At 39.9% G+C, this 23,874-nt stretch overlaps 1 protein-coding gene across 2 annotated transcripts in view; it reads right to left on the bottom strand.

The window, feature by feature from the left end:
• The window catches only part of FBXO9 (F-box protein 9), a 37,863-nt gene extending 16,699 nt beyond the window's left edge, over positions 1 to 21,164 (bottom strand). Inside the window, exons 1-5 of one of the 2 annotated variants that reach the window (XM_077752844.1) lie at positions 21,146 to 21,164; positions 16,403 to 16,486; positions 5,604 to 5,757; positions 3,220 to 3,279; positions 1,741 to 1,840 (exon numbers count right to left, since the gene is read on the bottom strand). In XM_077752844.1, coding sequence (XP_077608970.1) covers positions 1,741 to 1,840; positions 3,220 to 3,279; positions 5,604 to 5,745 — 302 coding nt within the window. In that variant the 5' untranslated portion in view covers positions 5,746 to 5,757; positions 16,403 to 16,486; positions 21,146 to 21,164. Of the gene's footprint in view, positions 1 to 1,740; positions 1,841 to 3,219; positions 3,280 to 5,603; positions 5,758 to 16,402; positions 16,487 to 20,367; positions 20,566 to 21,145 lie in introns of those variants that run through there. The other variant, XM_077752843.1, reaches the window with a different exon arrangement.
• Positions 21,165 to 23,874: the final 2,710 nt, after the last annotated feature.

Raw genomic sequence — 23,874 nt, 5'->3', positions numbered from 1 at the left:
ACTTGTGTAAATATATCCACACTAATAGGACTATAATCCATTCTAACTGGGTAAAAATCAAATATACAGTTGTCATCTGTGGTACTTACTTACCGAGGGTTTTCTAACAGATGTGCCTTATCACCCTACCTTAAGAGAGGAAAATATGTAATTTAAAAAATCTTAGCAGGGTCCACAAATCATCTACCAATATAAAAAAATGTGCATTTTAGAGTTCTAAAAACAAACAAAAAAACCTCTAGCTTTCCATTTTTGCTGAAATGAACCTTAAAAGTGATCAGACTTAAAAAAAAGGCCTAGAGGAGGGTGAAGTCAGAAGACCAGGAAGGGTTTATTATAACACAACAAAGGCACCTGCGGCTGATGGCTGACGCTAGACGGACTCAAGGGCTGCTCTACTGACATTTCAGGGAAGGCAAGAAACCAAAACAAAGCCTGGAAAGAGACTTTCAGGGATTACTAGATCTGATAAGAAAGAAAAAAGAAAAAGAAAAAGAAAAAGAAAACTATCTTTAAAGAAACTTCACTGCATATGGGCATGCAGAAAAGGATGGGAGAAAAAAGAAATGCTTTCATTTTTTAAGGCAACCTTCCTTAACAGCACCTGCATCTATTCATAAAACTGGCTAACAGCTGGGTCTAAATGACCACCTGAGTTTAAAGAAGGTTTAAAAAAATCCAAAGGATTCTTTTTGAATATAAACTAACTTGTACGGTTAAATCTCACTTTGTGAACAATACTATTGGCCTCAAAGTTCAAACACACAATTAAGACCAACTTCATTTGGATGTTTTTAATATCCAAAGCTTGTGTGTTAATACTATAAGCAGTTAAAAAAACAGAGTCAATAAGTATGATATCCATAAGGGGAACTTATTTCATGACAGAATATCATAATAATAATCATAACCCAAACACTATTTTCCTATGTATTGCTCATTTTAAACCTGACATTCTCTTGTGGGTTCAGACTGTCCTCCCTTCTCATTTCAGCAAATTAAGCTTTTAGAGATGGATTAAGCCAAAAACAATTTTATAGAACGGCTTGCAAATAGCTTCAAAAGTACTGCTTTAAAAATATGTTCTTTTCATCTCTTTATGTTCATAAAACTATCAATACTAGTTTATGACTTTCCTGCAAGTGACATCTGTCCAAAGAAACAGTTTCTTTCCTGTACCTGTGCTTTTAAACAAATGTTAATTTGTAGTCTTAATGTCCTCCTAGACACCTTAAAAGAATAATAAAGTCCTGTTATAATTCAGCGTTTTCTTAATAAAATGAAAAACCTTTTTTAAAAAAATGTGTAGCTTCAAGCATATAAAAAGGAGAAAGACTAGTTTGATGAAAGCCCATGTACCCATCACCCAATTTCAACCATTATTAACATTTTGTCAACTTTGGCCTAATTACCTTTTAATAGGTTTGGCTTTTCAAAAGAGGTTTCAGAAAGTTGAAATGTGTCTTTTAATTTACTTTCAATAATCACTGCTTGTATTTAAAAAAAACTCATTACCTTCTCTTTGTTATATCTGTTTAAAATGTGCATTTCTATATTTTAATTTTAATATTTCCCTAGCTAAAAAAAACTTCTACAACTGTATGAACCAGTCTTTATACTAAAGACAACATAATTTAACAGAATTACCACCACCTTCTTATCATGTTAAGAGTCAACAGGGCAAAGACGCTTAACTTTAACAAACTCTATGTATTACTGTCTATCGAATTATATACGCACTAGCTGTTTCCAACGCCATCACCATCTGGAGACCGGGTATAAGTAATCTTGAACTCTATATCAGGTACAAGTTGCATAGCCCTACGATAAAACTTGATGGCTAAAAGAAGAAATAAAGCTAAATTAGCTATGACCGCACATTTTTGTCATTTCCTTTGATTACCTGTAACTGTGGTTTAATTTGGTAACTTTCTTTACAAACAGCCAAATAAATTCTTTTCTGTATGCAATAGCAGTTCAGTGAACAAACTTATTTCCAAACCTCACTACTCAGAAATAACCTTTCCTTTTCTAAAACTAACACATTACAGACGCTTAAGGACACTGTATTTCACTCTTTGCTTTTAGCCCTTCCCACCTTTTCCCCTTAGCCTCTTATGTATTGTTAGAAGTGATCTTAAGTGGCTGTCTTCCCTCCAGCTTCTAAAAAGCAACTGCTGTAGCCCCAAGAAAAACACTTTTAAGCAACCTTTTCTAAGATGCAGAGTTGAGGATAATCAAATGCTTCCTACTAGGTAGAATAAAGAGGGATTTTTGAATTGAACCTTCAAATCCAACTTCCTTTAATCCAGCTGCCTTTTATTTAGCTAAATAACCTTTAAAACCTATTTTCTTATGAAGTTTCCAGCCAGGCAGTTTAGAGCTATAATATTTAGTAATCTCTCCCACAAAGCTACACCAACAGAACTTGAGACTGCAAAAGCCAACCAGCTCTTTTCCCCTTAGATGGAGTCTATTCAATTCAATGTATTCTGCTGTGTTCTATCATTCTGGGTGAATTACTATACACTAAGTGGATATGGGACTCTCACAAACTAATGAAGCCTGTAGAGGGCTTTCACCATTTTGGCTCTTTTACTATCTCAGAGTAAAAATATCGCTAGAAGAAATGTGCAAATAAGATGCAGTAATCCTGAGAATGCTATTTTTGGGGCATTTTCAAATGATTCAAGCACAACCATTTTTCCCACACGCCAATTATCAGCTTTACTATCACAAAATGGGAGCCTTACACGCCTAATATGGTAAAATGCATCACTTTGTTTATTTATGCAATTCTAATGCGTTAATAAAAGAGACAATAAAAGCTGAAAGGTATTCTTTTGTGTAAGTGTAAATTAGCAGATATGTGTATGTTCCTGAAACTATCCTTTATATTCCCCTCCTCTGAAGTCCTTTTCACCCATAAAATACCTTGTTTTTAAATGAGAAACAATTATTTTAAGACTTTAATAATGAAGAATTAATAAATACTAAAACCTAAATATAGACCAATATGATGATGTTTCACAGTAATACTTTCTGGAAACAAGTTACACAGAAATACAATTTTTAGTTTTGATTTGTTAAAAAATAATTTCAAATATAAGGAGATTGATGTTTATATGCCAAATATATTCTAGATAAAAAAGGAACTGGTCAGTAAGAGCTGTTATTCAGAAATGTCATGACCACATGATCCTGGGCCCTGAGTTTTACCTTCATAGAGAGCTCCGTTCTGTTCTTCTTCTACTGCCTTAAGGAAGAGTTCTCGAGCCTATAAAAACAGTGAAATGCAATTTTTGAAAGTCTGTATTAAAAATGAGTATGTATGGCAGAAGTGCAGTCTTTCCAAGAAACAGTGCCAGAACAACTGGACATCCACAAAGTACTAAATTGTGACTTAAACCTCACATCTTACATAAGAACTCAAAAATGAATTGATTGTAGACTTAAATGTAAAATACAAAACTTTTAACTTTTATGAAAAAAAAATCTTGGAGACTTATAGCTGGGCAGAGAGTTATCTTATACTCAATTCTCAATGCACAATCCATAAAAGGAAAGGCTGATAAACTGGATCTCATCAAAATTAAAGACTTTTGCTTTGTGACATACCCTGAGAATGAAAATGCAAGCTACAAGCTGAGAGAAAGTATTTAAAAGCCACTTATTAAAAAAGGACTATATTTAGAATGCATAAAGAACTCTCAGAACTCAACAGTCAAAACATAAGCAATCCAATTAGAAAAGACAACATATTGTACAGAGAGGATATAAATTTGGCAAACAGCATATGAAAAGGTATTCAACATCATTAGCCATCAGGGAAATACAAATTAAGATCACAGTGAGGTATCCCTACACACCTATCAGCATACATAGAACTAAAAAGTAATGACAACACCAAGGGCCGACAAGGATGTGGAGACACTGGGCCACTTGTACATTGCTGGAGGGAACATAAAATGGAGCATACACCCTGGAAAACAACTCGGCAGTTTCTTTTAACCAAACAGGCACTTACCATACAACCCAGCAATTGCACTGTTAGGCCAGAGAAATGAAAACTTACATTCATGCAGAAACCTGAATATGAATATTCATAGCTGCTCTGTTAACAGCCCAAAACTATAAACAACCCAAATGTCCTTCAACCGATAAAAAACAAACTGGGGTATGCCCATACCATGCAATACTATGGAGCAAAAGAAGGGAACTACTGTTACACACAAAATTGGATAGATCTCAGGGGAATTATGCTGGGCGAAATAAGTCCATCTTAGAAGGTTATACTAGATGATTCCACTTATATAATATTTTTTGAGTATCAAAATGATAGAAATGGAGAGGAGTGATTGCCAGGGGTTCCGAATGGTCAGGGGGTGGGGGACGGGAGGGTAGAACTATAAAGGTGTTAAAAGAGAGCTCTGCGGTGCCAACAAAGTTTTTTTTGTTTTTGTTTTTGTTTTTTAATGTTTTAGTTCTAGGAGAGAGAGAGACAGCGTGAGCAGGGGAGGGTCAGAGAGAGAGGGAGTCACAGACTGAAACAGGCTCCAGGCTCTGAGCTGGCAGTCAGCACAGAGCCCGACGCAGGGCTCGAACCCACGAACCGCGAGATCATGACCTAAGTGAAGTCGGACGCTTAACCGACTAAGCCACCCAGGCGCCCCACAGAGCCAACAGTTTTTTATCTTGACCATGGTGGTGGTTACAGGAAGCTACACATGTAATAAAACTGCACAGAACTATTTATATACATACACACAAGAAAGTGCTTATAAATCTGGGAGGTCTGAATAAGCTCTGTGCATTGTACCTACGTCTATTTCCTAGTTTTTGATACTATACTGTAGCTATGTAAGATGTTACTACCGAAGTGGAAAGGGTGAAGGGTACACAGGATCTCCCTATACCTATGTTTTTGTAATTATTTCAAAAGAAAAATTAAAACAAAATGAATACGGAGGTTTTTAATTATCATGGTAATTCCAATTATTTAATGACACATTGCTTGTTAAAAAAAATTGGGGGAAAGATGATGGCTCTATGGAATAGGAAAAATGGTAAGTGTGCTGTGCCTAGTTCATATTAGTACTAAAAAGAGGTGAACAATTAGACAGAATTAGAAATTTTTTCAGTGTGAGCACTTTCAAAATTTTCCAGAGTAAGGAAACAATTAATGAATCATTATAAATTTGTTCAACTCAAATTGTAACAAAATACTGCATTAAGACCTTTGCAAAGGTATTAATGTTTGAACAAGTTTTTTCTCCCTTAGTGCTTCTGCTAATAAATTCAGAGGCATCAATCTTTTAGAGACTAATGGATCTCAGGGATCTGAATTGCCAAGAAGGTCCATGAAGAAGAGTACCTCCAGGAAGAAGCCCATGAGTGGTGGTATCATTCAAAGTACGTAGAAGCAGAAGTGAAGGATAGACATGCTGGTACACTTTCACACATGAGGAAAAACTGTTTTATAAGTTATGTGCTTATTTCACCAGAACACAACTATAACGATCACTTACTACTCAAGACCACGAAAATTCTCATGTGCAACTGGAAAATAAAGTTACTTGTCACAATGTCCATAATACTTAACTTTTCTTCCTTTGCCAGTTCTTGCTTTCCTTTGGTGTCTGCTTTCAGTAAAGAGCCTTTTGCCGCTGTTCTACAAGGCCGAGTTTCTAAACTGCTAGAGCCGACACCTGGAGCAAGTTCAAACATCCACTGAGCTCGAAACATCTGGAGTTGTGCCTAAGGAAGAAAAGGACTTTAGAGTTCATCAAGAAGAGTAGCTCAGCTCTGAATAATTCATCAACAGGTCCAACATCAATTTCCATATAAATAATGAAAGACCAGAAAGCAGGGTCTTTTAAATTACTAATATCCATTCAACACATTATCTTCTAAAATAATGTTCTGCTTAAATCTTTAAAGAAATTAGGAAGAGTCGCCTACGTTTGTCTATGTAGGAAAAATCTAATGGTGTTGGAAAACCAAATTCTGTTTTGAGCTGAAAATAGAGACCATCACCAAGGGGCTTAACTTATAAGCTTTCAAACATTTGCTTACCTAGAATACATCATCTACTAGAAGTAAAAAGTGCTGTTAAAAATTCTATAGTTGTGCCCCAAGCCTTCCTTTTAATAGCCATTTTCTTTTTTAAAGAGAAACCATTTTCTCTTATCTATGTAATGGCAATTTTTACATACAGCAAAGAGTAAAGTTGGGGGGCCTGGTTGGCTCAGTCGGTTAAGCATCTGACTGGCTCAGGTCATGATCTCGCAGTTGGTGGGTTCGAACCCGCAACAGGCTCTGTGCTGACAGCTGGCTCAGAGCCTGGAGCCTGTTTCAAATTTTATATGTCTCTCTCTCTCTCTCTCTCTCTCAGAAATCAAAAAAAAAAAAAGAGTGAAGTTCCCATGTGTGGTGGACTGTGCCGTGCTCAGTCCAGATCCCTTCAGGAATCAAGGCACCGATAACCCCAACTGCTGGGACCAATACAGAAACAGTCCCCAACTGTCGGCCCTTTCAGGTACAGCCTCAGCAAGATCACGCCCCTTCCTAGGCAATCCCCACCCAATAACTATCAGCGGCTGCTGAAAGGCTCTGGTCCTCCACACTGAGAACTCTTGCAGAACTGGCTAAGGCCAATTCTTTCCTCCCTCTCTCCCTTTGGTAGGTGTTGATCCTAAAAGCACTCCCTAGCAAACCTCCCTCCCTCATTGTATTCTCCACCTTAAAGTCTGCTCTCTGGGAACCCAAAGGGAAATGCTCCTCCTCCCAAAGAAGGCCATTATCAATAGGACTGTGTACATTATTCCTAGATTTTTGTTGAAGAGGCATATAAAAAAATACATGTTTTAAAAAGAATTTTTCTTGCCATTCTGTACAGTGGTTTGGTTCCCACCCTCCTAGCTCTAACACAAAACACATCTGTAGTAGCACTGAACATCTGTTAGAGGGTACATTTCAAATAAGGTATTACAAAGGTTATAAATTCAGTAAGATACATTTATCTAATTATAATGAGCATTTTTCTATTTCAATGCACAGGATTTACCCCCATCAAGTGACTGTATTTCACTGTATGAACTCACCTTTACTTAACACAAGTGATGGATATTTAGGGCTGTATTCCTTTTTTTCATGTGACTGCTATAAAATACATTTTGTATAAAAAACATTTTGTACACATTCTGTACATGTGTATTTACTCAGATTCCTCATTATTTCCTTAAGATTAATTTTCTGGAGTGTTTTTCATTTTGTTCCATCTTGCTAGTCTGCTCCCCCCAAATCTGTAGCAGTTTATACATCATGTGCACTGGTTAAGTGTTCTCTAAGACTGAACAACAATGGGCATTGTTCACCAATCTGATTTTAAAAAAAAAAAACAGTGTAGATCCAATTTGTATTTTAAAAACAGATCAATAATCTCAAATATTTGATAACCATTTATATTATTTTTCCATTAGCTGTCCATTCAGATCTTTCTATCTTGTGTCCCTCTTACTAATTTATAACGATATTCCATATACTGAGAGTGGGTATCAATCATCTGCCTATATGTGGTAAACAGTTTTTCTAGCTGATCATTTCTCTCGATTTATGATGTCTCTTCTACATACAGGTTTTAACTTTTAGGTGGTCAAATCTGTCAATCTTTTTAAGGTAACAGGTTGAGTTATGCCTTTTATTTTGTTCTGTTTGTATTTTTAAGTAGGACATGGACCCCAACACAGCGCTTGAACTCACAACCTTGAGATCAAAACCTGAGCTGAGATCAAGAATCAGACACTTAACTGAGCCACCCAGGTGCTCTAAGTTATACCTTGTCTTGAACATTTTAAACTCATAAATCAAACTACATAACAGCAAGACTGTCATTTTCAATGTGAGCACTCAGAATTTTCAAGAAGGAAAAAATGCATTATATATTTATATTATACATTTTGTTCAATGCAAAATATTATAAAATACTGCATTAAGACCTTTGAAAAGGTGTTAACATTTGAACAAGTTTTCCTCTTTTGGGTTTCTGTTAATAAACTGAGAGGCCAAGTGAATCTTGGCCAGGGTCCATAATTTACCATAAATTACCAACAAGAATTCCATGAAGATAGTGTACTTGTAGGAAAGAAGCCCATGACAAGTGGGGGTATCATCCAAAGTACCTAGAAGCAGTACTGAGGGATGGATAAACTGGCTCTGCTGTTTGTGGAGGATGGTGAGAGGGAGGATCCTGAGCTCCGCTCCTCCAATGGACATAACGAGACAAGTATATCTACTACAATTAATTCTGACAATGACCTGAAGACGCAGATCTTCCATAGCTAGTTGTAGAGAGACAGCCACATTGAAAAGGGTAGGAAGAACAGAGACACAGTTGGAAACCACATCCCCAGGGTAATTAACCTCTAACGGGAGGGATATCACAAGCACAGAGGAGCAAGGGGATCACCCCACAGTAGGCACTCCCAGCCCTGGGAAAGTAAGTCCTCATAACATCTGGCTTTAAAATTCCTGAGGCCTAACTCCAGAACTAGAGAGGTACTAGAGGAGTCTCCACCCTTAAAGGGCCAGCACACTAAAAACCCCACCAACAAACAGCACAGAAGCAGCACATTGAAAGCGCCTGGGGTATACACAAAGGTATTTATTTATTTATTAAATATTTTTTATTTATTTCTAGGAGAGAGAGAGACAGCGTGAGCAGGGGAGGGTCAGAGAGAGAGGGAGACACAGACTCTGAAACAGTCTCCAGGCTCTGAGCTGGCAGTCAGCACAGAGCCCGACGCGGGGCTCGAACCCACGAACCGTGAGATCATGACCTAAGCAAAAGTCGGACGCTTAACCGACTAAGCCACCCAGGCGCCCCTACACGAAGGTATTTATTAATTACTTCTAGGACATGTGCCAAAAGGGCAGGTACCTGCAGGAAAGTTCTGGAACAAAAGTGCTACTGGGTGCCATTTTTACACTTGATCTTAGCCAAAAGGCAGAGAAGTGATAGTGGGTGCCATTTTTCAAAAATTTTTTTCATGTTTTATTTATTTTTGAGAGAGAGATAGCAAGTGGGAGAAGGGTAGAGAGAGAGGAGAGACAGGGAGACACAGAATTGGAAGGAGGCTCCAGGCTCCGAGCTGTCAGCACAGAGCCCGATGCAGGGCTCAAACTCACGAGCTGTGAGATCACGACCTGAACCAAAGTCAGACACTTAACCAACTGAGCCACCCAGGCACTCTGGGTGCCATTTTTCTTCCCTCCCCCAGCCTGGATAGCCTGAGGCACGCAGGAGCAAATTCTAACACTATTCATCTCCCTTTCTAACACTTGTGCATGCAGCTGCATTTCCCTATAGACTTTCCACCTTGTAGGCGCCCATCCAAAACAGCGCCTTCCCTGCTAAGCCAGCAGGCAGCCCTGGGCAGGACCAGCACCCCTCCAAAGTGACTCCTATTGTGGGGACGTAGGGGGATAACCCCATACGACACATCAGTTCCTGCAGCCAGCCTCTTAGCTGGCTGTGCAGGGAGAAGCCCTGCCCTTTGGTGTGCCTGCAGCCATTGGTTAACTGCAGACAGCCAACGTGACGACTGACTACACCAACCATAAAGTTTATGGCAGCTACAGCTGAGCATCTAACAGTACCAAAAGCAAAACCTGCCCAGTGTACATGCAGCAAGCTGCAGCAGCAGATTACTGAAACCAGCTGGACCAGGAACAGTCCAAACTACCAGCATGCCCTTATCAATCACAGCTCAGCCACAACAGGAGGGCACACACAGGCCACAGAGGACACTCATGGACTGCCTGGTTCTGGTGACCAGGGGATTGAGCTACAAGGGCATCTCAGGACCTCTTCCACATAAGGGTACTACTTTTTGTTTTTTTAATGTTTATTTATTTTTGAGAGAGAGCTCACACACAAGCAGGGGAGGGGCAGAGAGACAAGAGGGTCAGAAGCAGCCTCTGAGCTGTCAAAGCAGAGCCCGACACAGGGTTTGAACCCACGAGTTGTGAGATCATGACCTCAGCCAAAGTCGGACGCTCAACCAACTGAGCCACTTAGGTGCCCAAGGCCACTAATTTCAAGAGTAGGACACGTAGCCGACCTAATACAGAGAAACACAGAGGCAAAATGAGGAGACAGGAAAAATGTTCCAAATGAAAGAACAAGACAAAAATCACCAAAAAAAAGAGCTAAATGAAACCAGGATAAGCAATATGCCTAGGAAAGAGTTCAAAGTAATGGTCATAAAGATACTCAACAGGGGCACAGGGTGGCTCAGTCAATTAAGTGTCAGACTTCAACTCAGGTCATGATCTCATGGTTTGTGAGTTCAAGCCTGGAGTCAGACTCTGTGCTGACAGTGGAGCCTAGAGCTTGGTTCAGATTCGGACTCTCTCTCTCTGCCCCTCCCCCATTCATGCACTGTCTCTTTTTCTAATATAAATAAATACTTAGAAACTAAATAAAGATATTCAACAGACTTATGAGTGGATGAACTCAGGGAGAACGTCAACCAAGAGATAGAAAATATAAAAAAGAATGAATCAGGGGTGCCTGGATGGCTCAGCCGGTTAACCGTCCAACTTCAGCTCAGAACATGATCTCATGGTTCATGGATTTGAGCCCAACATTGGACTCTCTGCGGTTAGTGCAGAACCTATTTCAGATCCTCTGTCCTCCTCTCTCTCTGCCCCTCCCCTGCTTGCCTTCTCTGTCTCTCAAAAATAAACATTAAAAAAAAAAAAAAAAGAACCAATCAGAGCTGAAGAACTCTAACTGAAATGCAAAATACATTAGAGGAATCAACAGATCAGAGGACACAGAAAAATGGGTCAATGATGTAAAAGACAGGATAATGGAAAGCAACCAAGTTGAACAGAAAAAAAGAAAAAAATAATAAAAAATGAGAATAGGTTAAGGGATCTTTGCAACATCATAAAGTGTTAACAGTATTTGCATTACTGGGATCCCAGACAGAAGAGAGAGAGAGAGAGAGAGAGGAACAGAAAACTAACTTGAAGAATAATAGCTGAAAACTTCCCAAATCTGGAATGGGAAACAGCCATCTAGGTGCAGGAAACACATAGAACCCCAACAAGATGAACCCAAGGAGGTCCACAAAAAGACACATATTAACAATGGCAAAAAGTAACGATAGAGAATCTTAAAAATATCTAAAGAAAACAATTACATACAAGAGAAACTCCCATAAGGTTATCAGCTGATTTTTCAACAGAAACTTTGCAGGCTAGAAGGGAGTGGCAGGCTATATTCAAAGTGCTGAAAGCAGGCAGGGGCGCGTGGGTGGCTCAGTCAATTAAGCCTCCAGCTCTTGATTTTGGCTCAGGTCATGATCTTGTGATCGTGAGACTGAGTCCCACATCAGGCTCTGCACTGGGTGTATCCCTCTGAATTAGTATTTTGTATTCTTTCGTTAAAATGCAATTACTGGATCATAGGATAGTTCTATTCCTAATTTTTTGAGGAACCTCCATACTGTTTTCCACATTGGCTATACCAGTTTGCATTTCCACCAAAAGTGCAGGAGGATTCCTGTTTCTTCACAAGTTAATGGCCATTTGATTTTGAACCCATTTCTCTGGAGCATGGAATGCTGGGGTTTGGTATAAGCAAGTTAAGTAGTAGGCGTCCACTCAGTGCTCTTCCCTGTTAGTCTGCCTCACTCTTCTTCACAACTGGGGCTCCTTCCCCACTGCAGCGGCTGCCATCTGTTTATCTCCCAAGCTGTGTCTCTAACATTTCCTACTTTCTTTCATGTAGCTTCTTCTTTACTTTTAGTTGTGGAGTTTGTTCTGCCAAACTTTGGCTCAATTTCTGGAATATTTAGGATGATTTGATAGTTATCTAGTTGTATTTGTGGGATGAAGTGATCCTAGCTAGGGCCCTCCCACTGCCATCTTCCAGACTGTGAAGTGAGTCTTTCAAAGGCAGCAAATAGGTGGGTCTTCTATCCATTCAGCACCCTGTCTTTAATGAGAGCATTTCATACATTTACATTTAAAGTCTTTGTTAGGTATATTCTTATTGCCATTTTGTTCATTGTTTTGGAGTTTTTGTACTTTTTCTTTTTTTTTCTTGCTCTCTTTTGTGATTGATGGCTTTCTTTAATGTTATGTTTGGATTCCTTCCTATTCACCCAATACAGGAGAACTTAAATACATGAAGCAAATATTAACAAAGAAAAAATGGATAGTAACACAATAGTAGGGGACAAGAACATCTCATTTACATCAATGGACAAATCATCCAGACAGAAAATCAATAAGGAAACCAATAAAAATCAATCAACACACTAGACCAGACGGACGTAACAGATATATACAGAACATTCAACCAAAATCAACTGAATACCCATTTTTCAAGTGTAAATGAAACATTCTCCAAGACAGATCACATGTTAGGCCACAAAACAAGTCTTAATTTTAAAAGCTTTAGATGGTTACCAGAGGGGCAGTGGGTGAGAGGATGGGTCAAACAGGTGATGGGGATTAAGGAATGCACTTGCTGTAATGAGCACTGGGTAATGTATAGCATTGAATTGCTATATTGCACACCTGAAAACTATTACTGTATATTAGAATTAAAATAAAAAATAGTAAGTTTGAAATCATGTCAAGCACCTTCTCTGACCACAACACTATGAAACTAGAAATCCATTAAAAGAAAAACACTGGGCAAACTACAAACACAGGGGCTAAATAACACCCTACTAAACCATCAATAAATCAACCAAGAAATCAAAGAGGAAATAAAAAAATACATGAAGACAAATGAAAATGGAAAATATAATGGTCCAAATTCTTTGGGATGCAGTGAAAGTAGTTCAAAGAAGAAAATTCACAGTGATACAAGCTTACCTCGTGAAACAAGAAAAATCTCAAATAAACAATCTAACCTTACACGTAAAGGAACCAGAAGAACAACATAGCCCAAAGCTAATACAAAGGAGGATATAATAGAGAGCAGACATAAATGAAATAGAGACTTAAAAAACAACAGAAATGATCAAAGAAACCAAGAGCTGGTCCTTTGAAGGGGGGGGGTGTGTGGGGGGGAGACAGTGAGCGTGAGAGGGACAAATATTTAGCCAGGCCCAACAGGACAAAAAGAGGAGTCAAGTAAGTAAATTCAGAGATGAAGGAGATATAACTGACACCATAGAAATACAAAGAATTCCAAGACAATATTTGAAAAGGTATATGCCAACAAATGGACAGCCTAAAAAAATGGATAAATCCTAGAAACGTATAATCCTCCAAAACTGAATCAAGAATAAATAGAAAATTTGAACAGATCAAATATCTTAACCAAACTGATGTGGTAATCAAAAAATTCCCAACAAACAAAAGTCCAGGATTGGATGGCTTCACAGGTGAGTTCTATCAAACATTTAAGGAAGAGTTAATACCTTAATATTAACTTCTAGTCTTCTCAAACCATTTCAGAAAACAAAAAGAAGGAAAACTTCCAAATTTATTCTACAAGGCCAGCATTATCCTGATACCAAAACCAGACAAAGACACTATCTCTGATGACCACAGATGTACAAATCCTCAACAAAATACTAGCAAACTGAATTCTGCAATACATTAAAAGGCTCATTCACTACAATCAAGTGAAATTTAGTCCAGGGATGCAAGGGTGGTTCAATATTTGCCGATTAATCAATGTGAAACTTTACGCTAACAAGAGGAAGTATAAAAACCCTATGATCATCTCAACAGATGCAGAAAAACTATTTGACTAAATTCAACATCCATTCATGATAAAAACTCAACACAGTGGGTTTAGAAGGAACATACTTCAACATAATAAAGGTCATATATGAAAAACCACAGCTAATATCATACTCAATGGTGAAAAACTGAAAGATTTTCCTTTAAAATCAGGAACAGCACAAGGACACCCACTCACCACTTTTACTCAACATAGTACTGGAAGTACTAGTGGCAGCAATGAGACAAGAAATAAAAGGCATCCAGACTAGTAAGGCAGTAAAACTGTCACTATTTCCAGAGATACAGAGAAAATCCTAAAGACTCCACAAAAAACTTTTTTGAATGAATTCAGTAAAACTTCAGAACACAAAATGATTATACAGAAATCTGCCACATATCTGTACACTGAGAACAAAGTAGCAGAAAGTGAAATTAAGAAAATATTCCCATTTACAATTGCACCTGAAAGAATAAATTCCTAGGAATAAATTTAACCAAGGAGGTGAAAGAGCTATACTTGCCAAAGCAATCTTAGGAACAAAGCTGAAAGTTATCATAACTCTAAGAATGAAATCTGGCCATGTGTAGCAACATGGATGGACCTTGAGGGAGTTCTGCTGAGCGAAATAAGTCAGGCAGAGAAGGACAAATACCGTATGTTTACACGTATAGGAGGATTAGGAGGAACTTAACGGAGGACCATGGGGGTGAAGAAGGGGGTAATAGTGGGGGAGAGGGAGAGAGGCAAACCATGAGAGACTCTTGAATGCGGAGAACAAACTGAGGACTGATGGATGTGGGGGGGAGGGGGGAGATGGGCATGGAGGAGGGCACTTGTGGGCATGAGCACTGGGTGTTATATGGAAACTAACTTGACAATAAACTATTTGTAAAAAGAAAAAAAAATAAAGTTATCATAACTCTGAATTTCAACATATACTACAAAGTTACAGTAATCAAAACAGTATGGTACTGGGACAAAAATAGACACATCAATAGAAAAGAGAGCCCAGAATGAACCCACACTTATATGGTCAATTAATCTACAAGAAAGGAGGCAAGAATACACAATGGGGAAAAGACAGTCTCTGTAATAAATGGTGCCAGGAAAACTGGACAGCTACATGCAAAAGAATGAAAGTGGACCACTTTCCTACACCACACACTAAAATAAAATAAACACGGATTAAAGACCTAAATGTAAGACCTGAAACCATAACACTCCCAGAAGAAAACATAGGGAGTAATCTCTTGGACACTGGTGTTATGGATATGTCTCCTCAGGCAAGGGCAACAAAAGTAAAAATAAACTACTGGACTACATCAAAATAAAAACCTTTGTGCAACAAAGGAAATCATCAATGAACCAAAAAGGCAATCTGCTGAATGGGAGAAGACATTTGCAAATGATAATCCAAAATATATAAAGAATTTCTACAATACTAATAATAATCCTATGAAAAAATGGTCAGAGGACCTGAATAGACATTTTTCTTAGACAACAGCCAAGAGACTCATGAAAAGATGTTCGACCTCACTAATCAACAGGGAAATGCAAATCAAAACACAATGAGATACTGCCTTCCCCCTGTCAAAATGGGTAGAATCAAAAAGTTAAAAAATAGGGGCGCCTGGGTGGCTTAGTCGGTTAAGCGTCCAACTTTCGCTTAGGTCATGATCTCGTGGTTCGTGGGTTCGAGCCCCGCGTCGGGCTCTGTGCCGACTGCCAGCTCAGAGCCTGGAGCCTGTTTCAGAGTCTGTGACTCCCTCCCTCCCTGACCCTCCCCAGCCTGTCACGCTGTCTCTCTCTCTCCTAGAAATAAATAAAACATTAAAAAAAAATTTTTTTTAAAAGTTAAAAAATAGATAAGATATATATATGTCTATGTTTATTGCAGCATTATTTGCAATAGCCAAGAAAAGTAATCTAAGTGTTTATTGATAGATAAATGGATAAAGAAGATGTAGGGTAGGGGTGTGTCTACACACATACACAATGGAATATTACTCAACCGTAAAAAAGAATGAGATCTTGCTATTTTTGACAACATGAATGGGCCTAGGGAGTATATTGCTAAAAGAAATCAGAGAAAGACAAACACCATATGATTTCACTTATATGTAGACTCTAAAAACAAAACAAAGACAAGCAAACAACAGAAATAGATTCATAAATACAGGAAAGAAACTGGTGGTTGGCAGAGGGGACATGGGACAATGGGTGAAATGGGGATTTAATCCAAACTTCCAGGGGTGCCTGGCTTTGTTGGTAGAGCATGAGACTCTTGATCTCGGGGTTGTACGTTCGAGCCCCACACTGGGTATGGGGATTACTTAAAAATAAAATCTTAAAAAAAAAGAAAAATTAGAAGTACAAACTTCCTGTTAAAAAATAAATAAGATACAGAGATGAAAAGTACAGCATAGGGAATACAGCCAATAATACTGTAACAACATATGGTGACAAATGATTAAAAAAAAATCTGTAACACATCTTTAATTTGTGTATTCTGTAAACCAGTATGAAGGTACAGTTAAATTCAATGCAAATAAAAACCGATATATCTTCATAAATACGATCAATTTTTGTTCTTATATGGAAAGTAATGGAATAAGAATTAAATATACACTTGAAGAAACATGCCTGCAGATCAGTTTCAGCAGGGCTTTCATTTTCATCTTCTCCTGCTCTGACAGTGTCAGAATGACAATCTTCCTCAGCTTCTGCCTGAGGGGGAAAAATACAAAATAATCATCAGGAATATGCAAACATCAGTTTCCTTTTGTAATCCACATCTCCTTGAGCTACACTGCCCAGTGAAATATTTAGTTGCTTCTCTCTAATCTCCTTCACAGTTAAGTTTAATGATTCCAGTTGAATAAAATTCCATACTTTCTTAACAATGCAGAATAAACAATTTTACTGGACTAATTTATTAAAATTAGTTAAAAGGTTTTGGTAGGTGGTTTAAAATGGCTCTGCTTCAGAAAGTAACATTTAGTTGTAGCACAGAGTTCAGCAAATAGTTTTCATTTCATCCATCACTTACGAGCCCATTTTTAGGGGCACCTGGGTGGCTCAATCGGTTCAGCATCTGACTTCAACTCAAGTCATGATCTCAGAGTTCGTGAATTCGAGTCCTGCATCCGGCTCTGTGCTAACAGCTCAGGGCTTGGTGCCTGCTTCGGATTCTATGTCTCCCTCTCTCTCTGCCCACTCACACTCTTGGTCTGTCTCTGCCTCTGTCTCTCTCTCTCAAAAACAAATAAATGTTTAAAAAAATTTTTTTTAAAAAGACCATTTTTAGTCCACATGTAGATGCCCTTCCTTTTACACCACTGCCATGTTAATTGATGAATATGACTTTTGTCTATTATTTTAAATGTCCTGGGAAAGTTCATTAATCAAAGACATATAATAGCAAATGTTTCTGTAAAGAAGCCTGTTTTGTCTCATAAACCCAGATTTATATATACTGGATTGATTTACAGTGGAATAAAAGTGGGCTGGAATTACTGTGCAATGGTTTGGGGTTTATTAGAAGTCTCAGGTCAGTTTCCTTGCATTTTATCCTTTTATTCTCAATATACATTTGCTAAATTAAACTGAATCCTACTTTCCAGTGAAAATGAAGTGCTAGCTCAGTTCAGTCTGTTAGCTAACAGACTTAATAGCAAATGGGGCTTGCTCAACACTTCTTGCGTTCAGTCCTACAATGTGGTAATAGGGGAAATGACCTGAGGGTTAGAAATTAGAATAACACCTACTTGATTTCACTTGTTTCAAAGATGTAAGCTTTATAATTATAAATTTTTACTGTAATTTGTTTCTAGGACAAAAACACTTATATTAACATAAATTTTTGAACTTGGCAACCAGACAGACTTGTACTACTTTACAGCATTAACATAAATAATCCTCAATTCATATCTTATCTCTGGCAACCAGACTCAGAGCAGAGGTAACTTTAAGACTTAAACTAGGTAGTATATGGTAAGGTGCTAGACATACTGCAAAGGATAAATTAATGAAGAAATCAATGAAAGAGGCCAAGATTCTTAAGTAATTTCCAGGAAACTGAAAAACGGAAGCATTAATGTATTATCAAAGTTATTTTTTGGTCTCTTTAAGCTGGGTGTTTTCCTATTAACAAGAAAACACATAATGAAGGACTCTGAAAATTTTTTTGAATGTTTAAAATTTATTTTTACTTATTTTTAAAATTTGAGAGACACAGAGACCGTGTGAGTGGGGAAGAGACAGAGAGGGAGAGAGAAAGGATCCTAAGCAGGCTCTGTACTGCCAGCACAGAGTCCAATGTAGGGCTCGAACTCCACAAACTGTGAGATCATGATCTGAGCCAAACTTAGGGTCAGACACTTAACCGACTGAGCTACCCAGGCACCCCAGGACTTTGAATTTATAGATACCATTGAGGAGGGTCTTTCTATCCTTAAATTAGAGGCTGCTTTATTATTGTAAACACTCTGTGCAGCTAATGGGAGGGGACCTAAGCTCCCTACAACATCCTCTTAGTAACTCAGCCTTTTAACTCTGGCCTAGCAGTCATACTAAAGTGACTTCATTCAAGAGCTCCCCCTGCTCTCTCCAGCTCCATGGTCTTGTACATGCTGCTTGCTCTCTTCATCTGGCATGACCTCTTCCTCACTCGGCTACTTCTCATCGTTCAAGGTTCAGTTCAGGGATCATTCCAGTAAGTCTGATCCTTTGAATTGTCTTTGTTTCCCTACAACACTTGTGCTTGTATCACAGCACTTAACATTTGTATTGATATTATTTTTGTCTCTTTGCTAGAGTCGGTACATTTGGAACAAGGATCAGTCATATTTGTAACTTTAGAAGGCCAAATACACTGCTTAAGTCATAGTAAAGCAGGTCCAGGCTTCACCTTTCACATCTGTAAAGACAGGGTGTTTGATTTGATAACCTCTGAGGTCCTTTTTCATATGTGACATTTTATGATTAAAAGTTTACAATAGGGGCGCCTGGGTGGCTCCGTCGGTTAAGCGTCGGACTTCAGCTCAGGTCATGATCTCACGGTTGGGGAGTTTCAGCCCTGAGTCAGGCTCTGTGCTGATAGTGCAGAGCCTGGAGCCTGCTTCAGATTGTGTCTCCCTCTCTTTCTGCCCTTACCCCACTCATGCTCTGTTTCTCTCTCTCTCCCACAAAAAGTAAATAAACATTAAAAAAAAGTTTTTTTTAAGTTTACCATAAATCTCCTTATAGGTTTGGTTATACTGGAGATCTAATACTGTGCTGGGGTCTAGCACCAATAGGTGCTAAAAAAATTTGCTTGAATTAACAGATAAAAAATGTCATGTGGGGACATATGGAGAATATCTCAAGAATGAGGAAAATAAATGGGAAATCTGTAATACAGAAAGCATCTTCTCCTCTGAGTTCCTGTGTTGTTCTTGAATTCACGTCCTTTATTACTTTGATTTTGGCAGTATGAGGACTATGAAATTTGGGGTTTTACTACATTTCAGCAACTCAAATACCACTTGAAATAAGTAGGTCCCCAGCTGTCACCCAGAGATTTCCGCTTTAATTTTCCTAATTGAGTCTGCCCTAAACATCACCCTTCACTTGAGCAGTTTATGTCTTCATCTTTTTACTCCCGTTTTACACGTGAGATTAATGAAATATAAACGGTTAAGTGCATACTCCTGGTCGGTCAGAGAACTACTTCTGAAAGCTTAAGGACATAATCAATTACTGCTTTTTTATCCTCCTGGTTAATAAAGTCAGCCATCCATTTATTTAATAAAATATCTGAGTGTCAGCTCATTGGCTTGGGGTCACCGCACACCTGATTCATTTCATCTTAGCCAGAGTTTCTCAGATGGAAAATGTACTCAAAGCAAAAGAAAGGCAGCGCAGGGCAGAAACTACACCATCCAGCATGCAACAGTCCCATGGAATTTGCGTCGTCAATTTCTGGAGCTTAAGTCACTCGCTCCATTTGGACCACACTGACGCTGCTCAGGCCCTCACCGCTACGAAGTGAGACATAATCTCTGTGATCCCGACACCGCCAGGACAGCCTGCCAACATCCTACCCCTTGGCACTTGATGCGTCACGGGGCAGGTGCGTCCTAAACCCAGGACTCCTTAAAGGACCCGAACGGCTTCTCCGTGGGTACTGCTTTCCCGAGGGGGTAATAACAATCAACAAGTGTCTCCGTTTGCCAAGGTTCCCCCAAGTCAATTTCAGATGCTGCAACGGCTCACCCCAACCTATCCTCACTGCTTTTGATAAAATCCCTTGAGGGAGGCAAGACGGGCTCAATATCCACAGGGAACCAACAGGAGGCATTCTTTTCTGCTGTCCTGCAAACCCGCTCTTTCTCACACCGGATCCCGGCTGCCGGGGTTCACGCAGGAAGGAACCCCAGGGAGCGGTCAGGGCTGGCACCCACTCCACTCTCTCTCAGGCCAAAGGCCCTACAGCGGGTGGCGGCCGAGCAGCTCCCAGTCCCCCCAGTCTCCACTTCCCGCTCTCTCGGGGCTCCTCCCAGGCCTCGCCCCTCCTTCATTCCGCACTCCCACCTCGCAGCGTCCCTCTGAGCCCCCTCCCGGGTTACCATGCTGGCGGGGCGGCCGGCCGCGCTAGGGGCTCTCCGCGCCCCCTCTGCACCGCTCCCCCGAGGAGGTGTGCTGGGTGTCCGGGTGTCTACTCCTGCCCTTCTGCTGCAGCGGGGCTTAGCAGAGTTCTCGGTCGGAGAAGCGCACCAGGCAGCGGCAGTAACTGCGGGCCCGGCGTACGGCAGCCATCTTCGCGGGGCAGGGGGCCAGATCCGGGCGCGCTAGAGCGACGGCCGGGAACTCGCGGAGCGGAGGGACGCCCGCTGCCAGCGGAGGCCGAGGACAGAGCGAGCACCAGCGCGTCGACGCCGCTGGAAACCCCGGACGCCGCGGCGGGGCTGCCCACTCTACTGCGGAAACCTGTGGGGACGCACCGGGCATGCGCAGTGTCGCTGCTGCTTGCGTGCGTCTCACGGCTGCCCGGCCTCGAGAGCGCTCCCTAGTGGGGGGGGTCGGAGGTGTGGGCCTACTGTGTGTGTGTGAGGTCACGTTGGTAGTGAGATCACCAGTTTGCCAACCCCAAATTCAACCTACGTATTCGTCTCAGTGACCACTTATGCAAACTTGAAGAAGCATTACCTCAAAAATGTTTACAACTCTAATTTAGGGTTGAGACCCTAAGGTAAACATCACTTCAGGAGCATCGAAGTGGGTGCTCAGAAAAGTCGCTATGCGCTTTTCGGGGCCTCTGGTTAGAGTCCGGTGCCAGGATTGCAGGGGAACGGTGAAACCCCACTACAGTCACAGGCTTTTACTAAACTTTTTGAAAGCACGTACCTGGAAGTTCAGGAAAAGATAAGCTTAGTGTAGAAGCAGGGCGAAAGAAAGCCACGGCAAGGCATGTCTTACTACAGATCCCATCATGCAAGAGGGGGAAAGACGACGCACCTCCTAAAGCCCTGAAAACTGAGTCCTGCCTCTACAGAGCCCGGGATGTACTCTGGGATTTGTAGTCCGCTGTTCCGCGTAGAGCGCCGGAACTTACCGGCAGTACTAGCCCCACCTCTTAAAGCCCAAACACCTGACTTCGTTTCCTCACAAGACACTCATTTATCTGGAGATTTATTATTTTGCCGCACTTTACATTGTTTTAAATACGGAAGTTTGCATGCTGTGTAGAAACCTGCAGTCTTACAGTCTCTTAGCTTCATTTGGGAAATAGCTGCAGTTTCTACCAGTTAGATAACTAACAGTTACCAGGTTTCCAAGACGCTAGTTCGATGAACCCAGAATTTAAAGCTCTTATCCATTATTTTATTCTGAAGGTCTTACACATACAGTACATCTTTGGCAGAAAAATAGAGGCAGTAAAAGGGGATGGTGGTGGCAGAATGGTGAGCTACAATAAGGAAGCCCAACTGCTATCTTTTAATATTAGGATTCCCCATCCTTCGGATGGGAATATTTTTATTTCCACTCTAAGCTACCTAGAAAAAGTACCTTCATGTTTAACAAAGGCCAAAAATTTTAATAGTTTTTCATTTTTAAAGGAAACTTAAGTCTTTCAACAATGACTTTCTTCCCAATGACTTCTTTAAAATTGATTTTGCAATTTAAATAGGAGGGAGGGGGGATCAGATGTAAGAATTTATAATAGAAGAAAATGATATATGTGACTCATGAATGCAAAAGATTAGTTTCTATGGAAACCAACTTGACAATAAACTATTAAAAAATAAAATAAACATTAAAAAATTTTTAAAAAGATTAGTTTCACAAATGAAGAATGAGGTACTGAATGAAATGTTTTCAGAACTAGTCTATTTCATGAAACATGTTAAATGCTAATTTAAGATCGCTTGTCATTTAATTCAGATGATTTCTATTCTAGCTAATAATAAAGCTTAATAAAATATAGTATTTGTAATGATAAATTAAGCATCTATTTTGTTAATATGCTGTTGTTTGTTACAAAATTTTCTATTTTAGATTAGTATCCACTGTATCCATTAGATCTCAGATTAATATTACCTCATCATATTATACTTACAGTGTTGTAATTTTCCTGACCTAAACCATTTACTAGCTCAGTGGATCCTTGTTAGAGCTAGACCAAGACCATCCCTCTTTTCGATGGGTAGACTTGCTTGGACAACTGAGTTTGACTAAAACTGGTAATTTCAGATATTTTAAGAACCATTTGTCATGGGAGCAGTATGTAATTTGTTAGACTACCCCTCTTGTCTCCCTATCTTTTCATTGATAAGGACTTTCAATTTTCATTTGCCATATGGTTTGGTGTTATATAGGTAAACACAAAGATAGATAAATGTTACACATTTTCCAAGTGGCCAGATGATCCTTTCCCATTTGGGATAGGAAGTCTTATATCTTGTGGGTTTCTTCAATAGGAGGAAGAAGCGTAAGGGATTCAGGCCTTTGTTATAGATTCTATTAGGAAATAAAAATAATGCTTTGAGTTCTTAGAATTCAAACTTAAAAGAGAAAATTGATATGGTGATGAGTTGGAGAATTTAAACTGAAAGATCCACAATGTGTAAATGGGTTATTGTTTTATTGATTAAAATTGTGTTCTTAGGGCAGTATTGTTCCCTGGACCAGCAGCATCAGCAGCAGGATTCGGGGGATGAGGCACAGCAATCTGTTTACACAAGCCTGCCAGGTGATTCCGATGCCTCCAACTAACGTTGTTCCCTCCAGCATTCAACTAATTCTGAAAAAATGTGAAGCTTGGGGCAATTATGTAACTTTAAATTGGGGAGGGGGAGGGGAAGGCTTGAAGCTGTTTCTGTTTTCAAGTATCTTCAGAGCCAGCCTTTATATGGATGATTTAAGGTCTACAATATAATTTGACACAAGTGACTGTGCTTAACACACAAGTGTGTTAGATTACATACAGCTAGTTACACGCAGAGGACAATTGTTGTAAAGATCTTATCCAGTCTGTTTCCCACCTGGATAACAATCCAGTCTTTCAAAGTAAAGTTGCTAACAATATAAAAACTCTTCGAGTTCAAATGAATGCTAACAAGCAATCCGTTGCGTTTTCATTTTAAAAGATCTTATATTGCAGTAAAGTATAACACAATCTGCCATCTTAACCATTTTGAAGCGTATATTTCAGTGGCATTGATTTCATTGACAATGTTGTGCATCCCCGGTTACGTTTTTTAAAACCGGGCAAACGTTTTCATCACGATTACCTGTAATGAAGTCTTCTCAGAACCATTGAGGTGGTGTCCACGGCCTCCATTTCTAAATCTTGATACCTGATGCACAGACGTGCAACAAAGACGCGCGTGTGGAGCTGGAGGGCGCACGGGTGGTCAGCGGGCCTCAGGGATCCCTGGGCTCGGTCAGCCCTGGCGGGGAGCTCGGCGCCGCACCTCGGCGCCCCCGGGCTGCCTGGACGCGACGGTGCAGGGACGCGCAGGGCCACCAAGGGGAGCTGCAGGGTAACTTTTCCCAGGGAAAGCGGCCGGTCGTCCCCGCTAGAAGCCTCCCTGCCTTTTGTTTGTTTTCCAGCCGGAGGCTGGTGAGCGGCC

Source organism: Crocuta crocuta, unplaced genomic scaffold (assembly GCF_008692635.1).
Source record: "Crocuta crocuta isolate KB4526 unplaced genomic scaffold, BGI_CrCroc_1.0 scaffold291, whole genome shotgun sequence".
Classification (NCBI taxonomy): Eukaryota; Metazoa; Chordata; class Mammalia; order Carnivora; family Hyaenidae; genus Crocuta; species Crocuta crocuta.
Note: the sequence above shows the minus strand (reverse complement) of the source record. Positions and strands in the feature narration are given on the sequence as shown.